This window comes from Stegodyphus dumicola, chromosome 1, assembly GCF_044657685.1.
Source record: "Stegodyphus dumicola isolate Sdum_Otavi_A_Nest chromosome 1, ASM4465768v1".
NCBI classification, from domain to species: Eukaryota; Metazoa; Arthropoda; class Arachnida; order Araneae; family Eresidae; genus Stegodyphus; species Stegodyphus dumicola.
The window spans coordinates 18,837,678-18,862,161 of NC_140768.1; the positions used below are offsets into that span (position 1 = coordinate 18,837,678).

The 24,484-nt window shown below is 36.9% G+C and overlaps 1 protein-coding gene across 11 annotated transcripts in view; it reads left to right on the forward strand.

Annotated features, from left to right (window-relative positions):
- LOC118184546 (polypeptide N-acetylgalactosaminyltransferase 13-like) overlaps positions 1-24,484 on the forward strand; it is a 558,492-nt gene that overhangs the window by 487,906 nt on the left and 46,102 nt on the right. For all 11 annotated transcript variants that reach the window (XM_085813176.1, XM_085813209.1, XM_085813204.1 and 8 more), the window contains 3 exons: positions 1,249-1,417; positions 14,293-14,459; positions 21,186-21,241. In XM_085813176.1, the coding sequence (XP_085669302.1) occupies positions 1,249-1,417; positions 14,293-14,459; positions 21,186-21,241 (392 nt within the window). The remainder of the gene's footprint in view (positions 1-1,248; positions 1,418-14,292; positions 14,460-21,185; positions 21,242-24,484) is intronic.

The following is a 24,484-nucleotide window of genomic DNA, read 5'->3' on the forward strand; positions in this document are numbered from 1 at the left end:
TTGAGACAAATGGATCGTCTGCAACACTCTGCCGTACAATTTGTTCGATGGGCACCTCTTCCAGGACGGTCGGCCACTGAACTCAGTTCCTCAAAACGACCAACCAAACTCCTAATCATGAAGGCTGTGGGAGTTGATCTTGAATTAAAATATTGCCGATATTTACGCTGCGTCATAACAATTGATCCTTGACAAGACTAGAAAAACTCGATAATTTTAACGCGTTGTTTTGTAGTGTATGGTTCCATAATAAATTTCCAGGAATTCAATTATAACCTACAAAAAGAAAAAATTAATTATATCAAAAAATAAAAAAGTTATTTGTGTTTAACAATGGTAGGTCTTATTTGGCTCACCCTGTAGAAGATGTGTTTTCGTCTCGTGAAAGCAATAATTAGGCTTAGCCGCACTTAAACAACTTTTAAATTGTTGATAACTTTAAAAATATTGCATGCAGATTTACTGAAATCATAAAAACCTTAACCGGAAGATAAGAACAACATAATTCAATCATTTTAAAGCAAAAAATGCACAATTTACAAACATATGAGTAAAGAAACCGAGATCAATGAGCAGGGTAAACGGGTGGATATATATATAAATATTTATATACGTTTGGTGCGGCCGATTGCAACCAAAATACGAGGTGCACATCTACATGTTATAGCAGTGCTATATATAAATTTCTACGTTATGAGACTACTCGTTTTTGAATTATATGAGATACATACGTACGTACAGAGGCCACGAAATTTTATCTTCAGAATTCATTTTAAAGCAGTTTTGTAATTTTTTTGGAGTAGAAGAGTATTTTATTCTGTCCTTACGTATAGATGTCACCCAAAAGCATAATTAAATTGCATTCGATAGCGGTCAAAATGGATATTTTCGTTGAAATATGCTACCTGAACCTTTTCGCGATTACAGTACTTCCTTTTTACTTCTTACACAAGGAAGTAAACATGCCTATTGATGTATTTGTTCTTGTACAGTGTTAAAAGCTTTCACGTTATATCTGTCTTTAAAAAAAAATGGTTTTCGGCTTAGACTCGGTCTACTAAAATGTCACCAAATTACTGTTATGTCATTAGTATATCGTATTGCTAAATAATTACGTAAGTAAATCAAATGTTCTTGGCTTAATTTCGTTGTTCTGCCAAGCAATTATTTATCAAGCATTAGTTGAAATTTTCTAATATGCCTTATTGTTTGCATACTTTTGTAATTACGTTAACTCTTTCGTTTCAGTCGTCCATAGCAACCCAAGTCACTGGGTAGGTGAGATGGGCCGCGCGGTGGTTATACCCCCTGAAGAGGAGGAGCTTCGCAAGGAAAAGTTCAAACTGAACCAATTCAATTTGCTGGCCTCTGATAGGATAGCCTTGAATCGTACATTGCCGGATGTCAGAGCTGAAGGGTGAGTAATTCTCATACTTTAAGCATCAAACATCAGACCTCTCTTCTATGTGACTTTATGTTCTCTTCTAAAAGAATCTCGTTAATCAATATATAACGGAGGATACTGGTTAGGAACTCTGACTGCTGCACTGAAGGCCCACCGAAGGATTCAGGTTCGAATCCCGAATAAGACTTGGCTATTTTGTAAATGTATAGTATCTGTGCTGCTTGGAGACACTCTAATTATGCGGCGAGGCAAAAGTCTACTCGAGAGGTTAGTAGTACAGGAAAATGGGATGGGAGATGGAACTGGTCTTTAGTCAGATCGTCACCTATATGGTGCTCAAGACCCTTGCCAACGACAGGCACATTTGGCACGCTGAATGTCGTGGATTTGTGCTGACCGTTTACAGACAAGTTAGATTGGTAACAACAACAGCAACGTAGTTTTGGTAATTTTAGGAGAAAATTTTTCTGGTGAATCTCGAATTGGCCTTCACCAAGATGAAGTGCTATACAATACACTGACTACCAATAAGTATTTGGACACCTATGCAAATGACTATATCTGCGGTTCTAAGGTATGTCACGGAATCCGCCGGTATATATCGTGTAGGAAACAGCATCGACTTTAGTCGCATGCAAGATGCCTCGCAGTTCGGAGCTCTCTGATTTCGAGAAAGGTATAATTATCGGGTATCACAAATGTGGCCGATCCTTAAGGGACATATCTAGAGATCTGAAGTACCCAAAATCGACAGTGGCCTATGTGATTAAAAAGTGGAAGGTGAGCGGTGATTGTCGGAATGTGCCCCGAGTCGGCAGACCAACGAAACTGGGAGATAAAGACCGGCAAGTGCTGTCCAGAGAAATTCGGAAGAACCGCACCCAACCGATGGCCCTCATCCGCGAGAAGATTCAACAGGCATCCGGGAGTATTGTTTCAATGAATACCATCTGTAAGGAAGCACATCTGCTTGGTTTTCATGGTCGTGCTGCTGCCCATAAGCCTTTGATCACAAAGTCCAATCGCGCTGCTCGGTTAATGTGGTGCAAAGCACATCGAAATTGGACCTTAGATCAATGGAAACGGCTTCTTTGGAGTGACGAATCAAGGTTCAGCCTTTACCGTTCGGATGGCAGGGTCTGGGTCTGGCATCTACCTGGAGAACGTCTCCTGCCAGAATGCATTGTGCCAACAGTCAAGTTCGGCGGAGGTGGAATTATGGTCTGGGGGTGTTTCTCCTGGTATGGGCTGGGACCCTTAGTCCCCATTCACGGTAAGCTCAACTCCGATGCCTACTGCACTATTTTGGATGGCAATGTGCTTCCTACGTTGTGGCAGTTTTACGGGTTGGACCCCTGTTACTTTCAGGACGACAATGCCAGTTGTCATGTTTCGACGTTAACCAAGGCTTGGTATGGTGCCATTGGAGTTCATCGAATGGACTGGCCTGCCCAGAGTCCAGACCTGAACCCTATCGAGAACCTCTGGGACGAGTTGCATCGCCGAATTCAGGGTTGCACTACCCGTGCAAAATCGGTGAAGGAACTCCTATGTCTTCTCCAAGCCGAGTGGAAGAAAATACCACTAGCTGTCACACAAAGACTTGTGGAAAGTATGCCCCGGAGGGTCCACGCTGTAATTACCTCTCATGGAGGCTCTACCAGCTATTAATTTTGAATAAATTTAGTTTTTCTTTTCTATCACAGGTGTCCAAATACTTATTGGTAGTCAGTGTATAAGGTACTTCTCCCTTCTTCTTAACATGCCTTCGTGGTGTAGTTATGTAGTTATTATGTTGTTAGTCAGCACGCTCGACGCGTATTCGAGAGGTCCGTGGTTCGATTCCCGGCGACGGCATTGCTCATTTTTCATGACTCCTGCTTTAAAGAAACCTAAGAACTCCACAACATTAAGTGTTAACAGAATTTCATTTCGGCGCATGCCGATTGAAGATCTGTCGAAAACTTTCCAGAAATTCGCTTACTCTTCAGTGCTATGAACACATATATTGAATGAAAAAAAAAATCCCACAACTCATGTGCGCTTATGATCTTCACTCTTTCGTAATGGGAAGGAGTGTCGTATTCATACCAATTATCGTAAGGAAAGAAGGCAAAATGTCTTAGCTATTGGCATTATATCAGAGATCTCAAAGCATTTTAGCCCGCGTGCCGTATTGCCTCTTTCACGAAACTTCGAGGACCAAAACCTATTTAGTTCATTGTAACATGGCGATGCAATTATGATGAATGGTATGCACATAATTTTAAACAAGTCAGCGAGATTTTTGCGCTTGGATCTACATATATCGCTGTGATAATAAAAAGAGGCAAGTTTCTAGACTTTGCAGTTTCACCTAACATAAATATCTTAAAACTGAACTTCCTTGTAGGAAGTAAAAAGGAAGTATTGTAATCGCGAAAAGTTTCAGGCAGCATACTTCAACGAAAATATCATTTTTTACTGCAATCGAATGCAATTTAACGATGTTTTTGCGTGATATCTGTACATAAGTATAGAATAAAAGACTCTTTTCCTTCAAAAAAATTATAAAACTGCTTTAAAATGAATTCTGAAGAGAATTTTTCGTGGCGTCTGTACGAACGTATGTACGTACGTGCGTACGTATCTCGCATAACTCAAAAACGAGTAGCCTCAGAACGTTGAAATTTTGTATACAGGACTGCTATAACATGTAGATGTGCACCTCTTATTTTGGTTGCAATCGGCCGCACCAAACGTATATAAAGATATTTATATAAATATCCACTCTGTTACCCGGCTCAGTGATCTCAGTTTCTTTACTCTTATATGTTTGTAAATTGTACATTTTTTGCTTTCAAAATGATTGAATTATGTTGTTCTTATCTTCCTTTTAAGGTTTTTATGCCTTTAGTAAATCTCTATGCAATATTTTTAGAATTATCAACAATTTTAAAGTTGTTTAAGTACCGCTAAGCCTAATACTTCTCTTGATGGCGGCCATTGTTTGTTTACATTTGAAACAGCAAGATAGTGGATTTGTTGCCAATCTAAAGAAACTTAGCTTCGCAACAACAAAGATAACGCCTTCATTTATTATTGCCAATTAAATCATGGTTAATACTTTCTAGAATTTTTTCGAGGAAATAAGTGTTTCAGATTTACTTCGTAATTTTTAATATAGATATTTACCTAGCATTTAAACTTTCCACCCCAATTTTGAGGGAGAACACCCCGGGGGGATGGTCCGAGGTTCTCCCGCCCCTCTTTTTTTACCATCAACCACTTGGGAGGACTTTCTGAGATAAATGAGTTCTGGTATTAATAGTGTACACAAATCATATTGAGAAAAGACTGTCCTTGAAAAGTTCAACAACTGATGCTTCCAAAAGCAGAAATGTAAGAATAAATGTCTTTTCTAAGGCGGAAGGTGTAATAAGCAAGTCTTAATGTATATGTGTTGCATTGCTTATTTTGAATTTTATAAAATTATTTAAGGCCCATATCATACAGCGTTTGTTTCACACGAACAACTGTTTCGGACAATTTTTCTGCCTGGTATACTATTGAAAGAAAAACATGCGACTTTTTCCTTCCTCTGCAAAAAAAATTGCAAGTTGTTCATTTTCAACCAATCAGCTATCAGCTTGTTTGCAATGGGGAACCAGTTTCTTCTGTGTTAATCCCAAAGCGATCTATGATGATTGGCTGTTGTGACAAAGCAGAAAAATTGTTCCAAACAGTTGTTCTTCCAAAACAAACCGACGTGTGATAGCAGCCTAAGGAAAAAAAACCTTTGGTGGGGTTGGATTGCTAGCGGCTCCCCGGACCGTAGTTTGGAGATTCCTGCATTATACGATACTAATTTTTAAACTAACATTAAGAGGGTTTAAAATAATGTTTTCTGACTGCTTTACGTTATATTCTTTTGCAGGGTTCTGGGGAGGTCAATAAGCTGCTGAATAACTACAATAACTAGCGCGCAAGTTTCATTAATCTTTAACCGCATATCAAATAAGAGAAAATTTTAAAATTAAGTTCCAAATACCAATTCTTCTTCCCTTGATTGTTCGGAATCTTTAACGAATACCCAGAAGGGAAAGATGATTTATAACTTGCCCTAAGTGCTTGATTAAAAGTCATAAATTTTGGGTGTTTCGTTTGTGGGGTAAAGTATTGTTTGGGAAGATGTCGAATGGAATGAAATAATGGATATCCTTTATGGCTTTCAAACAGAAATAAACTTACAGCTAAACTTTAGGATATTAATTAACTTACGCTGGCAGTTAATGGGCAAGCCATAATTCATTTAAAATGAGCAATAAATATATCTGAAATAAAAATGAATACTAACTCTTCACGAGAGAAAGAGATCTAATTTTAAAGTCATGATACACGGAAAGCAAAACGTATTTAGCGGTAAAAAATTTCTATAAAAAGGTGAGGGATCTATAATGAGAAAATATTCTTGCGTCAATGTATCGAATTATTTTACTTCACCTCAATAAAAATAAAAAATAAAATTTTTGAAATCAAAACGGTAAACAATTACTCTATTGTATCAATATTGTTATAAAGAAAAGACATTTCTTTGCAACTTTCTCTTTCTTTGCATTATTGAAAGTGTTTTGTTTTCTAAAATAAACAAAGTATTTTTAAGGTATTTTTCGAATTGAATCTGTAGGGTTTCCCTAATTTTGCATAACAAATTATTTTAAGTCTGGTGTATTTCCTGAACCTCTCATTTTCTCCTTGCATTTCCTCGCCGGGATGCAGATTTAAAGTGAAGGGAGTGTTTTAAACGGATGAATCTTGTAGTTTATTCAGACTCTTGTATTCCGTCTCTTGGGATGATCGTCAAAACCGGAACGGAGCTTAGGGAAGTCTTCAACTGTCGCCTATAAGAAATTCAAATAAAAGATTTCAAAATTCAGTAAAATTCAACTTGATAACAAGATATAACAGAAATGTTCTACTGTCTTAAAAGCTTAAATATTTTTTCCTTTAAGCTTCGTTCAGACGGGGGTGTAAAGGACATAAATGGTTAAAGCCGAGCTCAGTTGCCAAGGCAACCAGTCTGTGCTACGTCACAAAATCTAGTTTAGGGCTCGTGGCATAGGGTTCAAAGTTTTCAATTTTACGCTGTGGGATAAGCGTCGACCAATCAGAGCGAAGCTAAAACGAAGCGGCGTTCTGCAGAAGATTTCGCTGTCACAAAACAAGCAGAGCGAACGCGGGAAGTCAATCGAGCAGGAGAACAGCGCGGGAAAGATGTAGACACATCCACGCATGCGCAAATTTAGCTTTTTCCCATTGGCCACGTCTTACACCCCGTTCTCGCAAGTGTGAACGGAATTTCCGTATTTTATGTCCTTATGACTACGCCTCTATGCCCTTTACGCCGTCGTCTGAACCCAGCCGTATGCGAAAGTTGCTGGGAGTGTTCTAATAATCACCATCTTTATCGTCTAAAAAATGTGTATGTGTAAAGACAAAAAATTATCTCGTCTTAGCTCTAGAAAAATAATGTGTTAAAAAATATGTCATCATATCAAAAGGTTATACCAGGTAAAGAATATGATTGACAAGCCAAGGAAATTGCAATTTTTGTATTTTCTGAAATACTATTATTATTGAATCCGTAAATACTGAATGAGTTATAAAACAGATCATTAAATTATGCATTTATTATTGAATTCAAATCAGTAAATGTATAGGATAATTAAATCATAGCATAAGTATTCCCGAAATTTGTTTTAGAATAAAGTACGACATACCACATTACAGTTATTCCTAGACCAAATCTTGGTGATGTCCCATATACAGGATGATTCAATATCGCGTGTACAAACCTCTGGAAGAGGCACGTTATTCAAAGACGAATCGGGATCAGATAGCAGTGCAGAGTTGTAAACGCCGTCGTCATGAGCAAGGGTGCCGAGAATACGAGAACTAAAAGAGCAGTATGTAAGTGAAGAATACTATTCTATTGATCAAATTATAACAACTACTATTATCGAAAGGTCATGGAAGGTGTTCAAAATTTTGACCCACAGATGCAACAGAAACCTGACATCAGCACTGCAGAGAATCACGGACGTTTTTATATATTCTGGGCGTCTCTCACCCCGCCGCTGCAGCTACGCAGAAGGGTATGACAAGATCCTCGTCACTGTCCACTTTTCTAGGATCATGTGAAAGGTCTGATGTATTATACATCAGACCTTTCACGTGACCCCAGAACAGGATTAGTTCGAGGAACGTACAGCCCATAAATAGGGCCACCACGCGCGACCCGCTGTTGTCTAAATGTCGCATCTAAATGTCGACCGCTGTTGTCTAAATGCCGCTGCATAAGTGTTCTCGAACGTGACAGCTGAAAGTAGCTGGAGATCCATGAAGCTGGAATCACGTATCATGGCACAGCTACTATTGGATATGTAGCGTATTCAACAATTTAGACAAGTTTCGTCCAAAAATATCTTGCAATACCGTCCGTCCAAACGGACAGACAAGAGATACTTGCCCAGTATCTCCACCGCTTATACTCGTATATGCGAGCTATGTGTTTTGTAGCAAGCTTCGAAGTATGTCTGCTTTGGGAGTAAGCCGGAAAGGGGACGTTCGCCACACTCATGTACAGGTACAATTGCGCAAAAGCGGTCATCTAGATAAATGATCAGGCTGCTAAAGGTATGGGTAAAATTTCGAGTGCAGAAAACCTCCAGACGGTAGTTTTGGAAAGATCGAAACAAATAGTGCTTGTTCCTTCCCATGGAATGTCTTCTGCATGACAAAGCACCATCTTTTCGTTTTCAGGGCTTTATGCCTTTCGTCTCCAATTCATGGCACGTCTCTTAAAGGAGTCCATTTCGCATAAACGGATTCGTTTAAGAGTCTAATTTCAGCATACCTTTAAAGTTTAAAATCTTCTCTTATAGTATATATGTGATCGTTAATCACGAAGTTGGAGACTAAAGATATGTTGTTCTGCTAAATTTTATCACTAGCGTCCAGCTACCGCATATTCTTAATGTTTTGCTCATGCGAAATTCTGGAGTCACCGGCAGTTTATGATCGGCAGAAACTGAAGAGAAAGCGAAACTTGTAGTGTTTGGTCAATATACAGTAAAAATCAGTGTCATGAAGAGACTCTATAGATCCTAGTAGAGACTATGATGTGAATCTTGAAGTATAATAACAGAAAATAAGAAAATTAACTTTATGAGTAATTACTTTCTTAGAATGGTAATTTGTATTTGCTTAAATGAAAAAAAAGCCTATTTTAACAGATAATGGAAGCAAGCAATAAATAATAAAAACTGACTATCAAAAGACCCATATCAGGGTATATTTCACTTTGAAAGCAAATTTTCTAGTGCCAATAATTTTGCGAGGATATCTTTCCCAATTCTTAATTTAACCAGGCGTTTTACTTTTAACTTGTTAATAATTTTAACTTGTAAGTTTTATGTATCAGAATTCGTAAGGTTTTATTTTTAAAAAAGATCTGATGTGTACACCACATGACTTCCTTGCACGGAATATTAAATAATACGCATTTTTTCTTGCATTTCATTTAAACTAAATCTATATGCGCTTCGTCGATAGCGCATAAACCACCATAGAATAAATGCACTCTTTAAAATTCGGCACTAGGTTCACTCAACAGCGTTACATTTCGTCCATATTATAACTCAGAATGCATATAAATTTATATCATTTGAAGATTTATCTAATCGTTGCCACATGTTCCATTCAAATACTATAGTAAATCTAAAGCTACGTATAAAAGAAATTAAGCAGACAAAACAAAAAGGGAACAGTTTTTCACAGACGATTCAGTATTTGTCATTCAATTAATCCAGTCCTCACTTCCCGAAAAGGCAAAAATACATAAAAACTCAAAATATCTATATTAAAAATTACGAAGTAAATCTGAGAAACTTATTTAATCGAATAAATTCCAGAAGGGATTAAGCATGATTTAATTCGCAATAATAAAAGAAGGCGTTATCTTTGTTGTTGCGAAGCTTAGTTTCTCTAGATTGGCAAAAAATCCGCTATTTTGTCAAGTTTGAAATGTAAACAAACATGCCCACCATCGCAAAATTCATTAGGCTTAGCCGCACTTTAAACAACTTTTAAATTGTGGATAACTCCCCAAATGTTGCATGCAGATTTACTAAAAGCATAAAATCTTAACCGGAAGATAAGAACAACATAATTCAATCATTTTTAAAGCAAAAAATGCACAGTTTACAAACATATAAAAATAAAGAAACTGAGCTTACTCAGCCGAGTAACAGAGTGGATATATATATATATACGTTTGGTGCGGCCGATTGCAACCAAAATACGAGCTGCACATCTACATGTTATAGCAGCCCTACATACAAAATTTCAACGTTCTGAGGCTACTCATTTTTGAGTTATGCGAGATACGTACGTACGCACAGACGTCACGAAAAATTCTCTTCAGAATTCATTTTAAATCAGTTTTATAATTTTTTTGGGGGGAAACGTCCTTTATGCTGTCCTTACTTGCGGATGTCAGGCAAAAATATCATTAAATTGCATTGGATAGCGGTCAAATTGGATATTTTTGTTGAAATACGATACCCGAAATTTTTCGCGATTACTATACTTCCTTTTTACTTCGTACAAGGAATTAAGAAGAGGGAGAGAGATATTGAAGAGGAGCCTGTAGTTAGTATTGCCTCCCCTCCAGACGCACGTACTTTCTACGGTGCTTTTTAAAGTAGTAAAATTATGGCACCCAATATTCATTTGCATGTGATGAAATGGCTTAACTGACTTTTACAATATTTTCCAAGTATTTTAATATATTTTATCATTGCTTTATGATATCTAGCTCCGAAGAAAAACTTGCGATGACTGTTAAATTAATAAATAACTAAATGTTACTAAATTGATGTTCCTATCGATGCATCTCCTCATTATATAGTTTTATTTCAAATGAATAATATCAAATTATGTGAACTGTTTAAATACAATATATTTAATGTCTCATTTGATTAACAATTATTTTTATTGATTAATTAATGAATATCATTGCTATTCTAATTCTGATAAATGTTCATTGTAATGTATATGTGCTCTCAAGTGGTAAACTGTATACAACTATAGTATGTTACTTAAAATAGGAACTTCAAGGGCTATTACCTGCTGCCCGGTTTGACTCGTAACCATGGAAACAACAGTTGGAAAAACGTCAAGTCGGTTAATTTTTTCCCCACTTCATTTCCGCTTCGTTTCATGAAAAGCGCGCGAATGAAGGCTAACTGTCTCAGATGTGACATTTTACAATTCCAGGTGAAATGGAGAAAATAAATGCTATTCAGTGTTACGATCGCAAATGATTCGAGTTACCATTGCAAATGATTCGAGTTACCATTGCAAATGATTCGAATTACCATTGCAAATAATTCAAGTTACCATTGCAAATGATTCGAGTTAGCATTGCAAATGATTCGAGTTACAATCGCAAATGATTGGACTGAACAGCCTTGAAGTGCCGATTTCGAAAAAACAGTCTAATTAAGCTTCAAGTCCAAAATTTATATTAATTATAAAACACTTAAATGGATGGTTATTGAAAAATTGCTAACTTTTAAATTGAGGTTCAGGAGAAAGAACTGAATTTTAAGTGTGTATTACTAATAATTATGCAATAGTATGTTATTGAACATGCCATCAATTTTATTTGCATCATAAATTTGAACCTAACAGAACTCAACTGAAGAATTTTCGATTATTTATAGAAACTGTAACTGAATTGTTTAGATTACTGGGTTAGATTCAACAAAATGTCATCTAACCTACACTGGTGTGCAAAAATTAAGGACGAGACGGTTTTTTCAATATAACTTTGCACAAAAGCTTCCCAAATCATCACATTTAATACCGTAAGATCCCCAATACGTAAGGATATGAGTAATGTAAGCAACACTTACTAAAAGAGAAATCAGAGGGATAAAAAGAAGCTTTATTGAAAAAGTAGCATGGAGCGCAATGCGACTGAAGGCCGAAACATTCCTGTGATGGGTGTCCAGCAAGAAGCATCCGGTCTTTAATAGGGGATATGATCATCCCTGACTGCTAGGCAGGTTTCACAGCGTCTGCCCATGCTGAGAATGAGGGTGTCAATGAGTTGTTGAGGCATTGCTGCCCATTCGTCTTGCAGCGCCAATCGAAACTCCGGAATCGTTGCTGGTGGTAAGGTACGAGCTGCCAAGCGTCTGCCTAGAAAATCCCATACATGCTCGATGGGATTGAGATCCGGAGATCGTGCCGGCCAATCCATACGTTCAATATCCTCACTCTCTAAGAGCTGTTCGGCAGCTACTGTGCGATGACATGGTGCATTGTCGTCCATGAAAAGGAACTGTGGACCCATAGCGCCTCTAAAAAGACGCACATATGGAAGAAGAATCTCGTTACAATAACGGGTCCCGTTGACTGAACCTGCGTCGAAGATGTGAAGGTCTGTACGACTACCAAGCATGATGCCTCCCCAAACGAGAACACCGAAACCTCCATACCTGTCCCTTTCAATGATGTTCGAGGGATGATTGCGGCTTCCCCGCTCTCTCCAGATGAGTATGCGATGAGAATCGCTACTCAGACTGAATCTGCTCTCATCTGTAAAGAGTACTCGTCCCCATTCATTGTCTCTCCAATTCCGGTGTTCCCGGCACCACAGAGAACGCCTTCTCCGATGGGCAGGCGTTAGAGGTACACACCGTACAGGGCGTCGTGCAAACAGACCACCACCGTGCAGTCTTCTGGCCACGGTAAAACGCGATATCGGTCGTCCAGTCGCCTGTGTCGTGTGTCTAGCGATTTCTCCCGCTGTCTGCTGCCTGTTTCTTCTGGCCTGTAAGGCAATATAGCGGTCGTCTGCGGGTGTGGTTCCTCGTGGACGACCACTATTAAACCCCCCGGATAGCTGTTCCTGTAGTTTGAAATTGTCTCGAAAGTCGTGAAACGATGCTGTGAGCAATTCCGAACTCTGCAGCCACACTTGTCACACTGCGGCCTTCCTCCAACTTCCCAATGATTCGACCTCGGGTAAAATCCTCCAGATTCGTCTAACAGATTAATTATTATTCGCCATTTCTCGCTGAGGCAGCAACTCGGTGTGATTTTAACTGCTATACGGCGTGCAATCTCTTTGCCAGAAATACTGATCTTACATCGACAACATGCTTTATACTACTCAGACACTCCCCCATTACGTCTATCTGCATATCTGCGCATGTGCTACCGTACATCACCTTACTTAATTTCCTGATTGGTCTTTCTGTCCGCTCTGCCTCTTCGTTCAGCTGATATGCTAATTTTTCCACTTCATCCTTAATTTTTGCACACCAGTGTACTTTTGAATAGTGCATTTCAAATAATATGTAAAACTGACAGATGAAATGCAGTACACTATAAATATATTCATAAATTAAAAGTTTCATCATACTGAATAAATGTGCGTTATTTACACATTTATTAATATATGAATTATTATTTAATTTAATAAATGAAAATAAATATTTCTCTGCAAAAGCAAAACCTCGCTATATGGCGTTAACGATTGTATCTCTGGCCATCCCCATTCGTCCTTCAAGAAGTTGTACACGGCGGTAGCGAATCATCCTGTATATTATTGAAAATCTTCTATCGTGGTGGCACTCTGCTACTAAGCTGTTAATGGAAGTATGCTTTCCGAACGATACTTCGCGCAGAGCTGTTTCTTTGCTGTTGAAAAAATTATCGTCTGAGTGTTAATCAGCTTGCATAGGAACTTTGCAGAACATTGGCACACCTAACTTGCACATGCAGTTGGTCTACTACTGATGGTTACAAGTAAAGCTTGAATGTACAACCCAAAATTATTGATTAACTTACAGGCAATTATGTTAATAAAGTAGGTGCGATCTTCCTAATAGTATTATAAATTACCAAGAACATGTTTCTCTCAAACACGATACCTACCAACTTGGACATTTACCAGCAAGTCATTTATCAACTTGATGGCATAAAAGAATTCTACGGCTTCCGGCCAATGGCATTGCACGCCGACCTTTGACTCCAGTAGGCGTGAGTTGCAGTTAACATATCTATCTTTTAAACTATATTTCCTGTGCTTTCTTTATTTGCATAATCTTATAGTTTGGAAGAATATACGTGACCGGAACCAAAGAGAAGCAAGACAGTATTTAATTTAGCTGTAATTAAAATTAAAAAAGAGTTATTGTAGCTTCATCGTAAATGCACAGTTCTCGTATCAAAAGCTGTGTTACATTCACTTATTCTCTAGAATCCGCTACGAGAGCAAGGATTTTAATACGAGACACACCTATTTATTAATACTGCCAACTTGCATAATCCACCCAGAAAAATAAATAATTTTTTTTGCAAACATCATCAGGCTCGTGGAAGATCTCCAGTACTTTGTATAGCAGTAAGGCGAACCTATGACACGCGAACCCATTTTGGGTGATATTCATCATGCCAGTGACAGAGACAAAAAGGTGCATAATAAAAAAAAATTGTGTCTTGCAACGCCCTCGTCATTGTCAACAAACATGTGCTGCTCTTATTCGTGTGCGTTTGAATGCATTCACGGCAGATGGATAACATGGTTGGCAGACGGATGATTCCATATGTGACAGGGCACCAGAGTTAAACTAGGAGATTTCCGAATTTTAGCACGCGAGCTCGAAAGACTCGCCATCGCTGCTCTATAAGAGGAATTTCGACATGGTACATCATGGTGGTGGTACATCTATGGTGCTTGGTACCGTAGCAATAAAGTAGGAGCATTGTTGTGATAGCAGTGATAACTGTTTGATATTTATTACCTCTTTTGCTTTTTCTTTCTTTTTTAGTTGTAAAAGCAAGACATATGCTCCTAGACTACCTGCCACAAGCATTGTTATTGTATTCCATAATGAGGCGTGGTCCACACTACTCAGGACGATCCACAGTGTCATCAGGATGTCGCCAAGAGAACTCATTGAAGAGATCATCCTTGTTGATGACGCTAGCGAAAGAGGTGATTACCTTTCAATGTCTTTGAATCGAGTTTTGCTAAATATCTTTATATATTAATTAGAAATCTGTTCGGTAATCAGCTTTAACCTAAATTTGTTTGTAATTAGTAATTAGAAAAATTTTGTTAAGTGTAAAATAGTGCAAATAGCTACTATTGCTTTATCAGCAATGGAAATGTCAACATCTTTTATGTACGAACTGCTGGACTGAAATCTATTAAATTTCACTTTTTATAAAAAAATTATTAGTGGAAAGCTTCAAAACATAAACTCTTAGATATAAAATCAATAATTTTTTGCCATAAGGTAATTCGGTACTTTTCGGTTTCTAGAGCCGTAAAAAATCGCCAAACTATTGTTGATGCCAATGCTGACAAAAATAATTGCGGCAACCCTAATAATTGCGGCAAGAAAGGAAGTATAATAGTAAATAACTATCTAAGATTGATGTTTTAATTTAGATGAAAGGTTAATTTCCTATAATACTTTTTTATTATTATAATTTATATAAAAATTGCTAAACATAACTGAATGGATGCCTGCATCGCTATTTCGCTAAAGAATAATTTCATCTCGTTGGTTGTTCAAACCTAATTTTTGATAATGAATGATGCCTTTTCTTTGAAAATATTCTCGTAAAGTGCAGAATCGCGCACTTATTTGTTTACCGCTTTTTACAAGGGTAAAAACAATTGGATTTTTGTCAATTTTCTTTTACTTTTCAAGTGAAAATAGGTCGATGTGTACATAGATAAAGTCAAGGGTGTGCACAGTGCCATTTTTGTGCAATTTTAATTTTTTTTTTTTTTTTTTTTTTTTTTTTTTAAGTGAAAATGGGTCGATGTGCACATGGATACAGAGTATGTGCAATTCTTAAAAACGCGTCAAGCAGTGGGTGATTCTGCACTTTACCCAACATTCTATTGCCGACTTTTCGTCATGGGCAATTCCCAAATTGTTAAATCCATAGGATATCAAAAAAAGGATTTAAAATCAAAAACGGATTTAAAAATTAAACTAGTATTTCAATGGCGTCTTAAGAAGTATAGAACTATATAAACTTACGCAATCTGAAATCAGCGCGTACGCTAGATTTGGCGCGCTGTTAAATGGGCGGGTTTGCTAGATTTGGCGCTTTTGCGCGTACATTTTCGCTGCAATTTTTTTACGGCCCTCGAAACCGAATAGTACCGGTAATTCTTATCCAGATTCTCATACTAATTTTTCCTCTCTATAAGCAATAAAACGTCAGTAACAGTAACAATTTATATGCAGATTGCACTATTCGATTGTATTTCATTTCGTTTATCTCTGGAACGTGAACAATTGAAGATATCAGGAACATTGTTGTCTGCTTTGAAATGTAAAATCTCCTGTTTGTTTGCGATAGTGCAATTTCCATATAGATGGTGATCTTAAGTTTTTCTCCGGAACTTCCTTATTCAAAGAGGCAACATTTCTGAGAAAAAATTACAAACTACCCTAATGTTCTTGTCTAGTATCAGTGAACCTTGCTTGGTTTTGTAGAATGTGCTTTTACTGGGCCTGAATCAAATAGTTTATATGCGCTTTCTGAAAATGCAATCACTGAATTCTCTGTCGCTTCTTAGATAACTGCCAATAAATTACTTAGGCTTTCTGAAATTATTTTTCCTTAATTTTAATACCTGCAACCTGAGGTCTATTTTCAACAAGTCATTTTTTTAGGCGTTATATAAATCCCAGCCAGTTTCTCGTAGAATATCCTCCATGAAATCATTCCTGTCCTTTTTTGAAAATAATCCCTCGCATATTTTACTTTTATTAATAAATTCAATATAATTTCACTCACATCTAATGAAATGGTATTCCGCCATACTGGCGCCAAGAGGTTCATCCGGATTATGTTACCCTACATTTTAAATTCTGGTTTCCGTCAGTAATGAATTCAGAAAGGATAAATAGCATCTCCCGAATTCATCTATCTAATAGCTCCTTAAATTTCTTTCTGCGGGTTTAAGAAAAGACATTTAAACAGATTTTGAGTATTAGAAGACACTGAGTAAAGGAAAATTATACAGGATGATTCTAAATTGTTTTTACAAATTAAGAGGGGTGATAGTACCCATCCAGACGAGCAATAATTACCATAGAACATAGGGTCGCATTCCACTCTGGGAGGCAGAAAGGAGGAAAATTAGGATTCCTACCTGAACTTACAACAGTGTTGGGAAAGCGAATGAACGAGGCGAAAATTTGCGCAATTAGATTTCTTGTTTAGTGAAAAACTCGCAGAAAGTTCTCAAAATGCCGATATAACTCGCTCTTCCATTTCTGGCGTTCGTACATTTCGCGAACGTCCTGCATTGTTTTTTGAGATGGCAAAAGAACTGGTTTCTCCCATTCTTCCAACAACACTGGAAAAGGTTGGATGACTTGGAATCCGACGAGTAAGAAACCACTTATTCGTACAATTTTCGTGCTTCGCATCCATTCCCTTTTGCTTCACCGCATGTGAGATGAATATCTGCGAATTCCTCGTACGTGTACTCCGCCACAGCATTCACGAAAAGTTTCGGACGATGTTACTAAGGTTAATACTTGAAACAATGATGATGTGTCGTGTTTTTTTAAAGTTTGCTCTGATTGGCTTTCTTCGTTACCAATTAAGAGCAGAATGCTGCTTCTTCACAGTGCAAATTTGAGTACGGTTAATTCTTGAGAGTCCGTAGGAGACAGTTTTCTTATTCTTCCTCGATGTTCTTCTGCTCTCCTCATTTCTGCATCCCAGAGTGGAATGCGACGCTGTGTTCTATGGTAATTAGTGCTTGTCTGGATGGGTACGCTCACCCCGCTTAATTTGTAAAAACAATTTAAAATCATCCTGTGTATAATATTATTTTAAATGTATACAATGTTCTTCTAGATCAGCAAAACGTTAAAATAAGCAATCAATGAAATACTATTCTACTATACTACAAAAATTGCACAATGCGCATGCGCTCATGAGCTACGATCACCGCTGACCAACTTTTATTTAAGCATAAATAAATGATTTATCATTAATATAAATTAATTTTAATACACACATTATCCAGGGTTAGCATGTGTATAAACTTGATGAGTTTGTTCTTTTCATATATCTTTCGTGTCAAATGTAAATAATGCAAATAACTACTATTGCCTCATCAGCAATGGAAATGAAATACTTTTGAAAATATAGCCTTTTCCAAAACGAATGGTAACCCTGTATTAACCTAAAAGAATTTTGTGGTATGTCACAAAACATTTTAAGTAGCACAGGCAAATTATGGAGAAGCAAAAAATTCGCAAAATCCCATAAACATGAATTGCAGTAGCAGAAATTTAACATAGTAAGTCGCAAATTTGCGAAAACTCACACGATTTGGCAACTCTAGATATTGCAGTTTCAATTAAATAATGCCTACATCACTAGATTTGAAATTATCTGTCATTTGAACTACTCTTATTCGGAGTTCAAATGACAAGTAATTATAAAAAAGCCGGAGGTAATTTATTTCGGTAAATTTGCGAGTTACATGTCGGTCCTTTCCTTCCTGGTATCAATTTCATATGTCTGAATTTATTTCAAACATAATTACTGAAAACGTAGCAACTGTTTAGTCAGTATTTTATTTTCAAAAGGAAGTTCTTTCGGTTGACTTAAATATACATTTCCAGCAGAGCAGACGATAGCCTGCAGAGCAGACGATAGTATTTATCAAGTTCTTAAATAAAAGCAGAACTTTTATAATTTCCAGCAGAGCAGACGATAGCCTGTCTAGCATTTATCAAATTCTTAAATAAAAGCAATGTCTGTATTTGTGACAGTTTAGTAGCAATGATATATTGATATCGTTTTTAAGTAATTGAGATTACTCAAACTTTACTATGGAAACAAAGTAACTGAGGTATGTACTTTTCTTAAAGCAACTTTTAAAGCGTGGCGTTCTATCAATTTGATATTTTTATGCCGTAATCTTTTACCCTCGTTTCATTTCTAAAGAACGTAAAATGTGCTAGCAAGACTTAATAAAGTATTCATTTCCATATAAAAGATTTACGTAAAACTGCATTTACATAAAAATAATTTTACGTAAAAAGGATAGTTCTAACTTCTCTTTCAACTACTATGTCATCACTTAAAATTAATTATTTCTGCTGATTTCCAACCTTTTACTTTAATAAGTGAAGAATTCTCTTGAGCATTTCTATGATGTCAACAGCAAGGATATTATCAATCATCTCTTTGCATTTTTCCCATGGTCGTGTTCAGCTCTTTACTCTAATTGCTATGTGCATAATGAATTGAATTCATTTCAGAATTAATTAATAATTTTGTACTATAACGCATAAATTAAAAATACCATATATATATATATATAGTAAGAATTCTTGGTCAATATAAGCTTATAAATCTTTCACGCAGTATCGAATATCGAAGTATGATGAACTAGATGCATGTCAGTAGGATTTTACAAATCATATTCCTATATGAAAGTCTTATTTTTCGTAATCAAAAATCGAAATGTAAAAAACTGAGTTGAAACAAACGTTTGTGGTCCACCAGTATCAAGAACTTAAAATCGTTAAATTTTGATAGTTACATCGAGAATTATTTTACTTTTGAAAGGGGTTACAAGTGATAGTTCTTTGATTTAAAAAACTGATGAATAGATCTCTTGGAAATGTGCACTTCACAAAAAAAGAAAATGCTCTACCATAAGCAAATAACTTGAATAACCAAACATGATGTGCTGTTGATGCTTTGTTTCATAAAGAATTTTTTATTTTCTAAAGCATCGACATCAACATTTTTCAACATGCATCATAATATTTTAGGACTGAATTTTTATTCTGAATCCAACGAAGCTGTAAACCAAATTGTGGCATGTTTACAAACACATCTTAATTTGACACCATTAAAATACCATTTGCTTATGGAAAGAAAATAAGTATTGTTGCGTTCTTCGGGTTCGTGGATTGACTGATGACAACACTTGAATAACAATCAAAACACAATTTGTTCGCCAGTATCATCAGAGTCCCAAACACACGTTTACAGTCATCGAAAAGCTACGATAAACACGCTGAAACGATCAGCAACACAGCCTTCGGACTATGACGGTGAAGACAGTGTTATGACAAAGCACTAAAGTACAGTGCCATCGACTTGGTTCGGTCGCTCTCAAGCTAATCCCTGAACTCTACTACTCTACTACTGAACTCAAGATACTCAGGATGCTCTCCTACCCCACGTACATGCAGGGTATATATAGCTATTGACCTGCCTTCGAGAATATTCTAGGGAAGACCGGTAAGAATTCATTCTAGAGTGTTCTCGCTCCGTTTATGGCCTTACCGCCAATTTCTTCGCCAAGTCTGACAACACTACCCTTTCCACTTTCTAGCAACCCTCATTTAACTGACTGAAAAAAGAAAAGCAAGGATTCTGTGCATTGCAGACAAAAGGTTGAAAGCAATGGTTTTTGTGAATTTTCGAAATTCAAAAAGTTATAACAGGACATCAAATATTGACTTCTAGGAAACAATGCAGAACCTCTGCAGATAGTTAGCAATAAAAAGAATGTGTGTAAAAGATTAAATGATAAATGAGCCGTTTCCTTCCTCTCTCGACATTTTATGAATTCGGTTCTAAACCTCTTTCAAATTCATTGTGGTAAAGGCGATAAACTATCCAGTGATACCATACTAATTTTAATCTTAATTGCTAATCCTCGCAGGATGTAATTATAATACAGTGGAGCCTCGAGATACAAGCACCTCTTTATACGAGAAATTCGAGATACGAGGAAAGTATGAGCGAAAACTTTGTCTCTAAATGCGAGCATTGACTAGAGTAACGAGCGATGAGCCAGGCTGTTGGTTTGCCTGGCGCCATTTCCCGACCCAGCTCGACTCGGAAGATCCCCTCGTCAGATCACTCAGTGTTCTTTGATCTACGTGTTTGTGCGCTTGTGAGTCAATTGTTTATTACATTTAACGTGAAAATAATTATTTCACGATGCCTCCTAAGAAGATTGTTGCCTCAGATAGTGCTGCAAAGAAGACTAAGGAAGCCATGGCCCTTCAAATTAAGAAAGAAATCATAGATAAACATAAACGTGGTGTAAGAGTGACGGAATTGGCTAAGACTTACGGCCTTCTTCCAAGCACCGTCCAAAACTCCTAGAAGCCGTTGTTGGTGTGGATTAACGAGAAGCAGTTAAAAGGTCGTTGTCGGAAGCTATCATAAAGGTAAACTGCGATTATATTATTCACCAGTGTTATTTATTGGAAGTGCTACTGTTACTTTTATGTTGATATTTTCAAGGGTGCGGAACGGATTAACTGGATTTCCATTATTTTCAATGGGGAAATTTGTTTCTAGATACGAGAAATTCGCTATATGAGCTCAATGCTGGAACGAATTAAACTTGTATCTCGAGATTAACTTGTATCGTTATGCCGATTATAAATTTGATTTTTAATATCTTTTGTATGTCTCTTACCATTTTGTCATTATATTTATTATTATGCTCCGTTTATTGCTAAGCGTATTATTTTTCTTTACTGTTAAATGTCTTCCGTTTTAACATATCAGAAATATATAATTACATTGCCAGAAATTAGCAGTTATATTTTGATGTAGGTTTGCTAGTTGAGATATCGTATCCTGAGTTTTTCTTATCGATGTCATTTTAACCTTCATTTCTTATCTTTTTCAGATTACTTAGGGCAGCAACTGGAAGAATACGTTGCTAAATTACCAGTTCCTGTTAAAGTGAGTTGAGATGCATTATTCTGACAAATTTTGTCATGACTGTAACAACATAATTTTATACTCTGTGTTAAAAAAGTTGACACAAAATTCTTGTAGAATAGTTCTTCGAGAGCGGTCAAAATTGATATTTTCGTTGAAATATGATACCTGAAATTTTTCGTTTTTGCAATACTTCCTTTGCTTCGTACAAGGAAGTAAAACTTTAGGTGTTCGTCAGAGATGTAAGATAGTTTTTGCATGAGAGAAATATGTTTCTTATCAAAAAACCAAACTTTTTACTCGAAAATCCTTTTCTCAAAATAGTGAATAGCGCCTTAGTTTGAAAGATGCTTCAATTCTAATTGCCGCATAACATGAGCTATCCCAAATAATGTATGTTCTGTAAAGAGTATTCCTTTGAACAACCAAGTATAAATATTGCAAATTTTACGGTTTTTACGCAGAGGAGTAATAACAATTTTAATTCAGAATCATCTGAAATATTCACACTTAGCTTAAAAGACGTTTTAAGTTACTGATGTGTTTAAAACACGAAAGCTATTTTAATTATGGATATGAGAAAAATAAATGATAAGGTTTTTAACTTGCATTTTCTACATCTAAAAAAACATGTTGGATTTATATGCATTGTAGTCGCCGAACACTGGTAGTTCGGTCCGAGGTTCGAATCCCACGAACGGGCTGGCTGCATGGGTGTTTTCGTGGTTTTCCCCATGTGTAACGTGTATACGAGCCAGTTTCCTTTAAAAAGTCCTCCACGAAGGCATCCCTCCCTTAAGGCAGATAGCCTTCGAGTGCTTTGCCATAATCTAATAAACCAAAACCAAACCTTATATCTGATTACAAATTTGATTTTTAATGTATTTTATATGTGTATAGCATTTTACTATATATAATATTATGTTCCTTTTTATTATTAAACATATTATGTATGTAGTATATGAATTTTATTATTTTTATAATTTTGTATTTTAGATATTTTATTGCAGAAAATACATGTAGTAAATATTATATTTAAGATATTATAGTAGTTTGACAGTTCGCTTTATGAATTTTAAATGTATCACTGTGATTTTAAAATATCTGGCAAAAAGTAAAGGCAGGTAAAGGAAACCCAAATGAAAAGGTTTCATAAAGGGATATGTGTGCAGAAATGGTGAGTTAAAGGACTGGCTGGTGAATAAGGAAGGTAAGTAAGAACGACAGGTAAATTAAAAGAAGCAACATTTTAACGATTTACCCTTCTTTACGACAGGTAATTAAACGTGCATTTATTTTTTGTTAAGAATACAATATTCAGAGTGGTAGCGCATTAGTTGGCATACATTAGCTAAAATCTTGGACATTTCACAAACATCGCAATCAAAAAATGACAGTATGGCCACTATATTAGACTCTATGAGGCTTTCGCAAATTGTTTCCACTGTGCTTCTAAAAGAATCATGCTAAACTGTGTTTCTAAGGATCTTCTCTGCTGTGCCTTTTCTATACATGCATGTGAAATCTGGTGATAATGGTGGCAAAGAACAGGTACATGCTGTGTGCCCGGTGCCATCGATATAATCTTAATCATCACCCTTAAGTAGCAGTGAGGTTAATTTCTGATAATACTACTGAAGTCAGCTATCTCTGCATTGTACTAGTACCACATTCGTGTGAGAACAACTGAAGGTATGTACGACCGTTCAAACCACTATCGAACTAAATGGCTGTATGTCATGCCATCCGAAACGTTAAGAAGAATCTTTCCTATTAGGGTTTAGGATCTGTAATCATGGTTTATCATGCAGTCTAAGACGAGAACTGTGGACATTAAAAATATCCGAACGGGCAACCAGGATTTCCTGCAGCTTGCTGATGGTACTTATGGTACTTCAAATAGTTAACATACGGAGGATAATTGTCCGGTTTCAGTGCCTGCACTCTTTTAAGTGATATGGATGCATTTCTTTCTTATTTAAAGTCCTCCAAATGGTTGGTTGACTCAACGCTTGTCCAACAGCTCTCATCAGCTGTCCATCAGCTGTAGCAGGATTATCTAAATCCCATAAACAAAATGTATGGAATAAACTCCACATTCATATGGTCGTGCATTCCATTCGCGATCCGCACAGGGATTGAGTTATCCCAGTAGGCTATTTTACCTGCAGTGCCTTCTACTATCTCAACCTTACAGTGCCTCCTATCTCAAAGTATTATTTCCGCACAAACATTCTGTTGCAAAATCTGCTTATTTCTGCCCCCGCTACCTGCCTTTTTGCTAGATATTTTAGAATAACCTTGAATCAGAGCTGGATTAACCGTTAAGCAAAACAAGCACGTGCTTAGGGCATCGAGGAAAGGGGACACCACAGAGAGGTTCTTGGGTATTCAATAAATAGGGCATCAGAAAATTTCCCATTGCCGGTTTTACAAGTGCATCTAAACCAAAACCTAAAGAAAGAAAAAATGAATAAAAACACCAACGTAAACGTAGGGCACCAAAATATTTAAAGTGCTTAGGGTCTCTAAAGCTTCTCTCTCCTGAGGTTTTTAAATCTTAAGTGGATTAAGCTAAAGCTCCGTTGCTACGCAACAAGAGCTTGCTGCGTCACAAAAACCGGTTTAAAGATTTTTTCTAAATGTTCTAACTTTTCAACTTTATGCCACTTGGTGTAAAAGCCGACCGATCACAGTAAGGCAAACATAGGTCAATGGTTTTGCTGAGTAAGCTACACATTTACGCAGGCGCAACTTTCGCTGCCCTGATTGCTATGACCTTAACTCTTTTAACCCTTTGACTACTAATGGGACACATACACTGAAGTGACAAAAGTCATGGGATAGCAATATGCAAATATACAGATGGCAGTAGTATCGCGTAGAAAATGTATAAATGCGAAGTGCTTTGCCAGGGCTTTCATTTGTGTTCAAGTTATTCATGTGAAGAGGCTTTGACGTGATTATGGCCGCACGACGAGAATTAACAGACTTTGAACGCGGAATGGTAGTTAGAGCTAGACGCATGGGTCATTCCATTTCGCATATCGTTAGGGAATTCAACATTCTGAGATCCACAGTGTCAAGAGTGTGCCGAGAGTATCTAATTTCAGGCAAAACATCCTACCATGGACAGCGCAGTGGCCATGGACAGCACCTGCACTTAACGACCGAGACCAGCGACGTCTGCGTAGAGTTGTCAATGTTCACAGACAAGCAACACTGCGTCAAATAACCGCAGAAATCATTGTGGGACGTACGAGC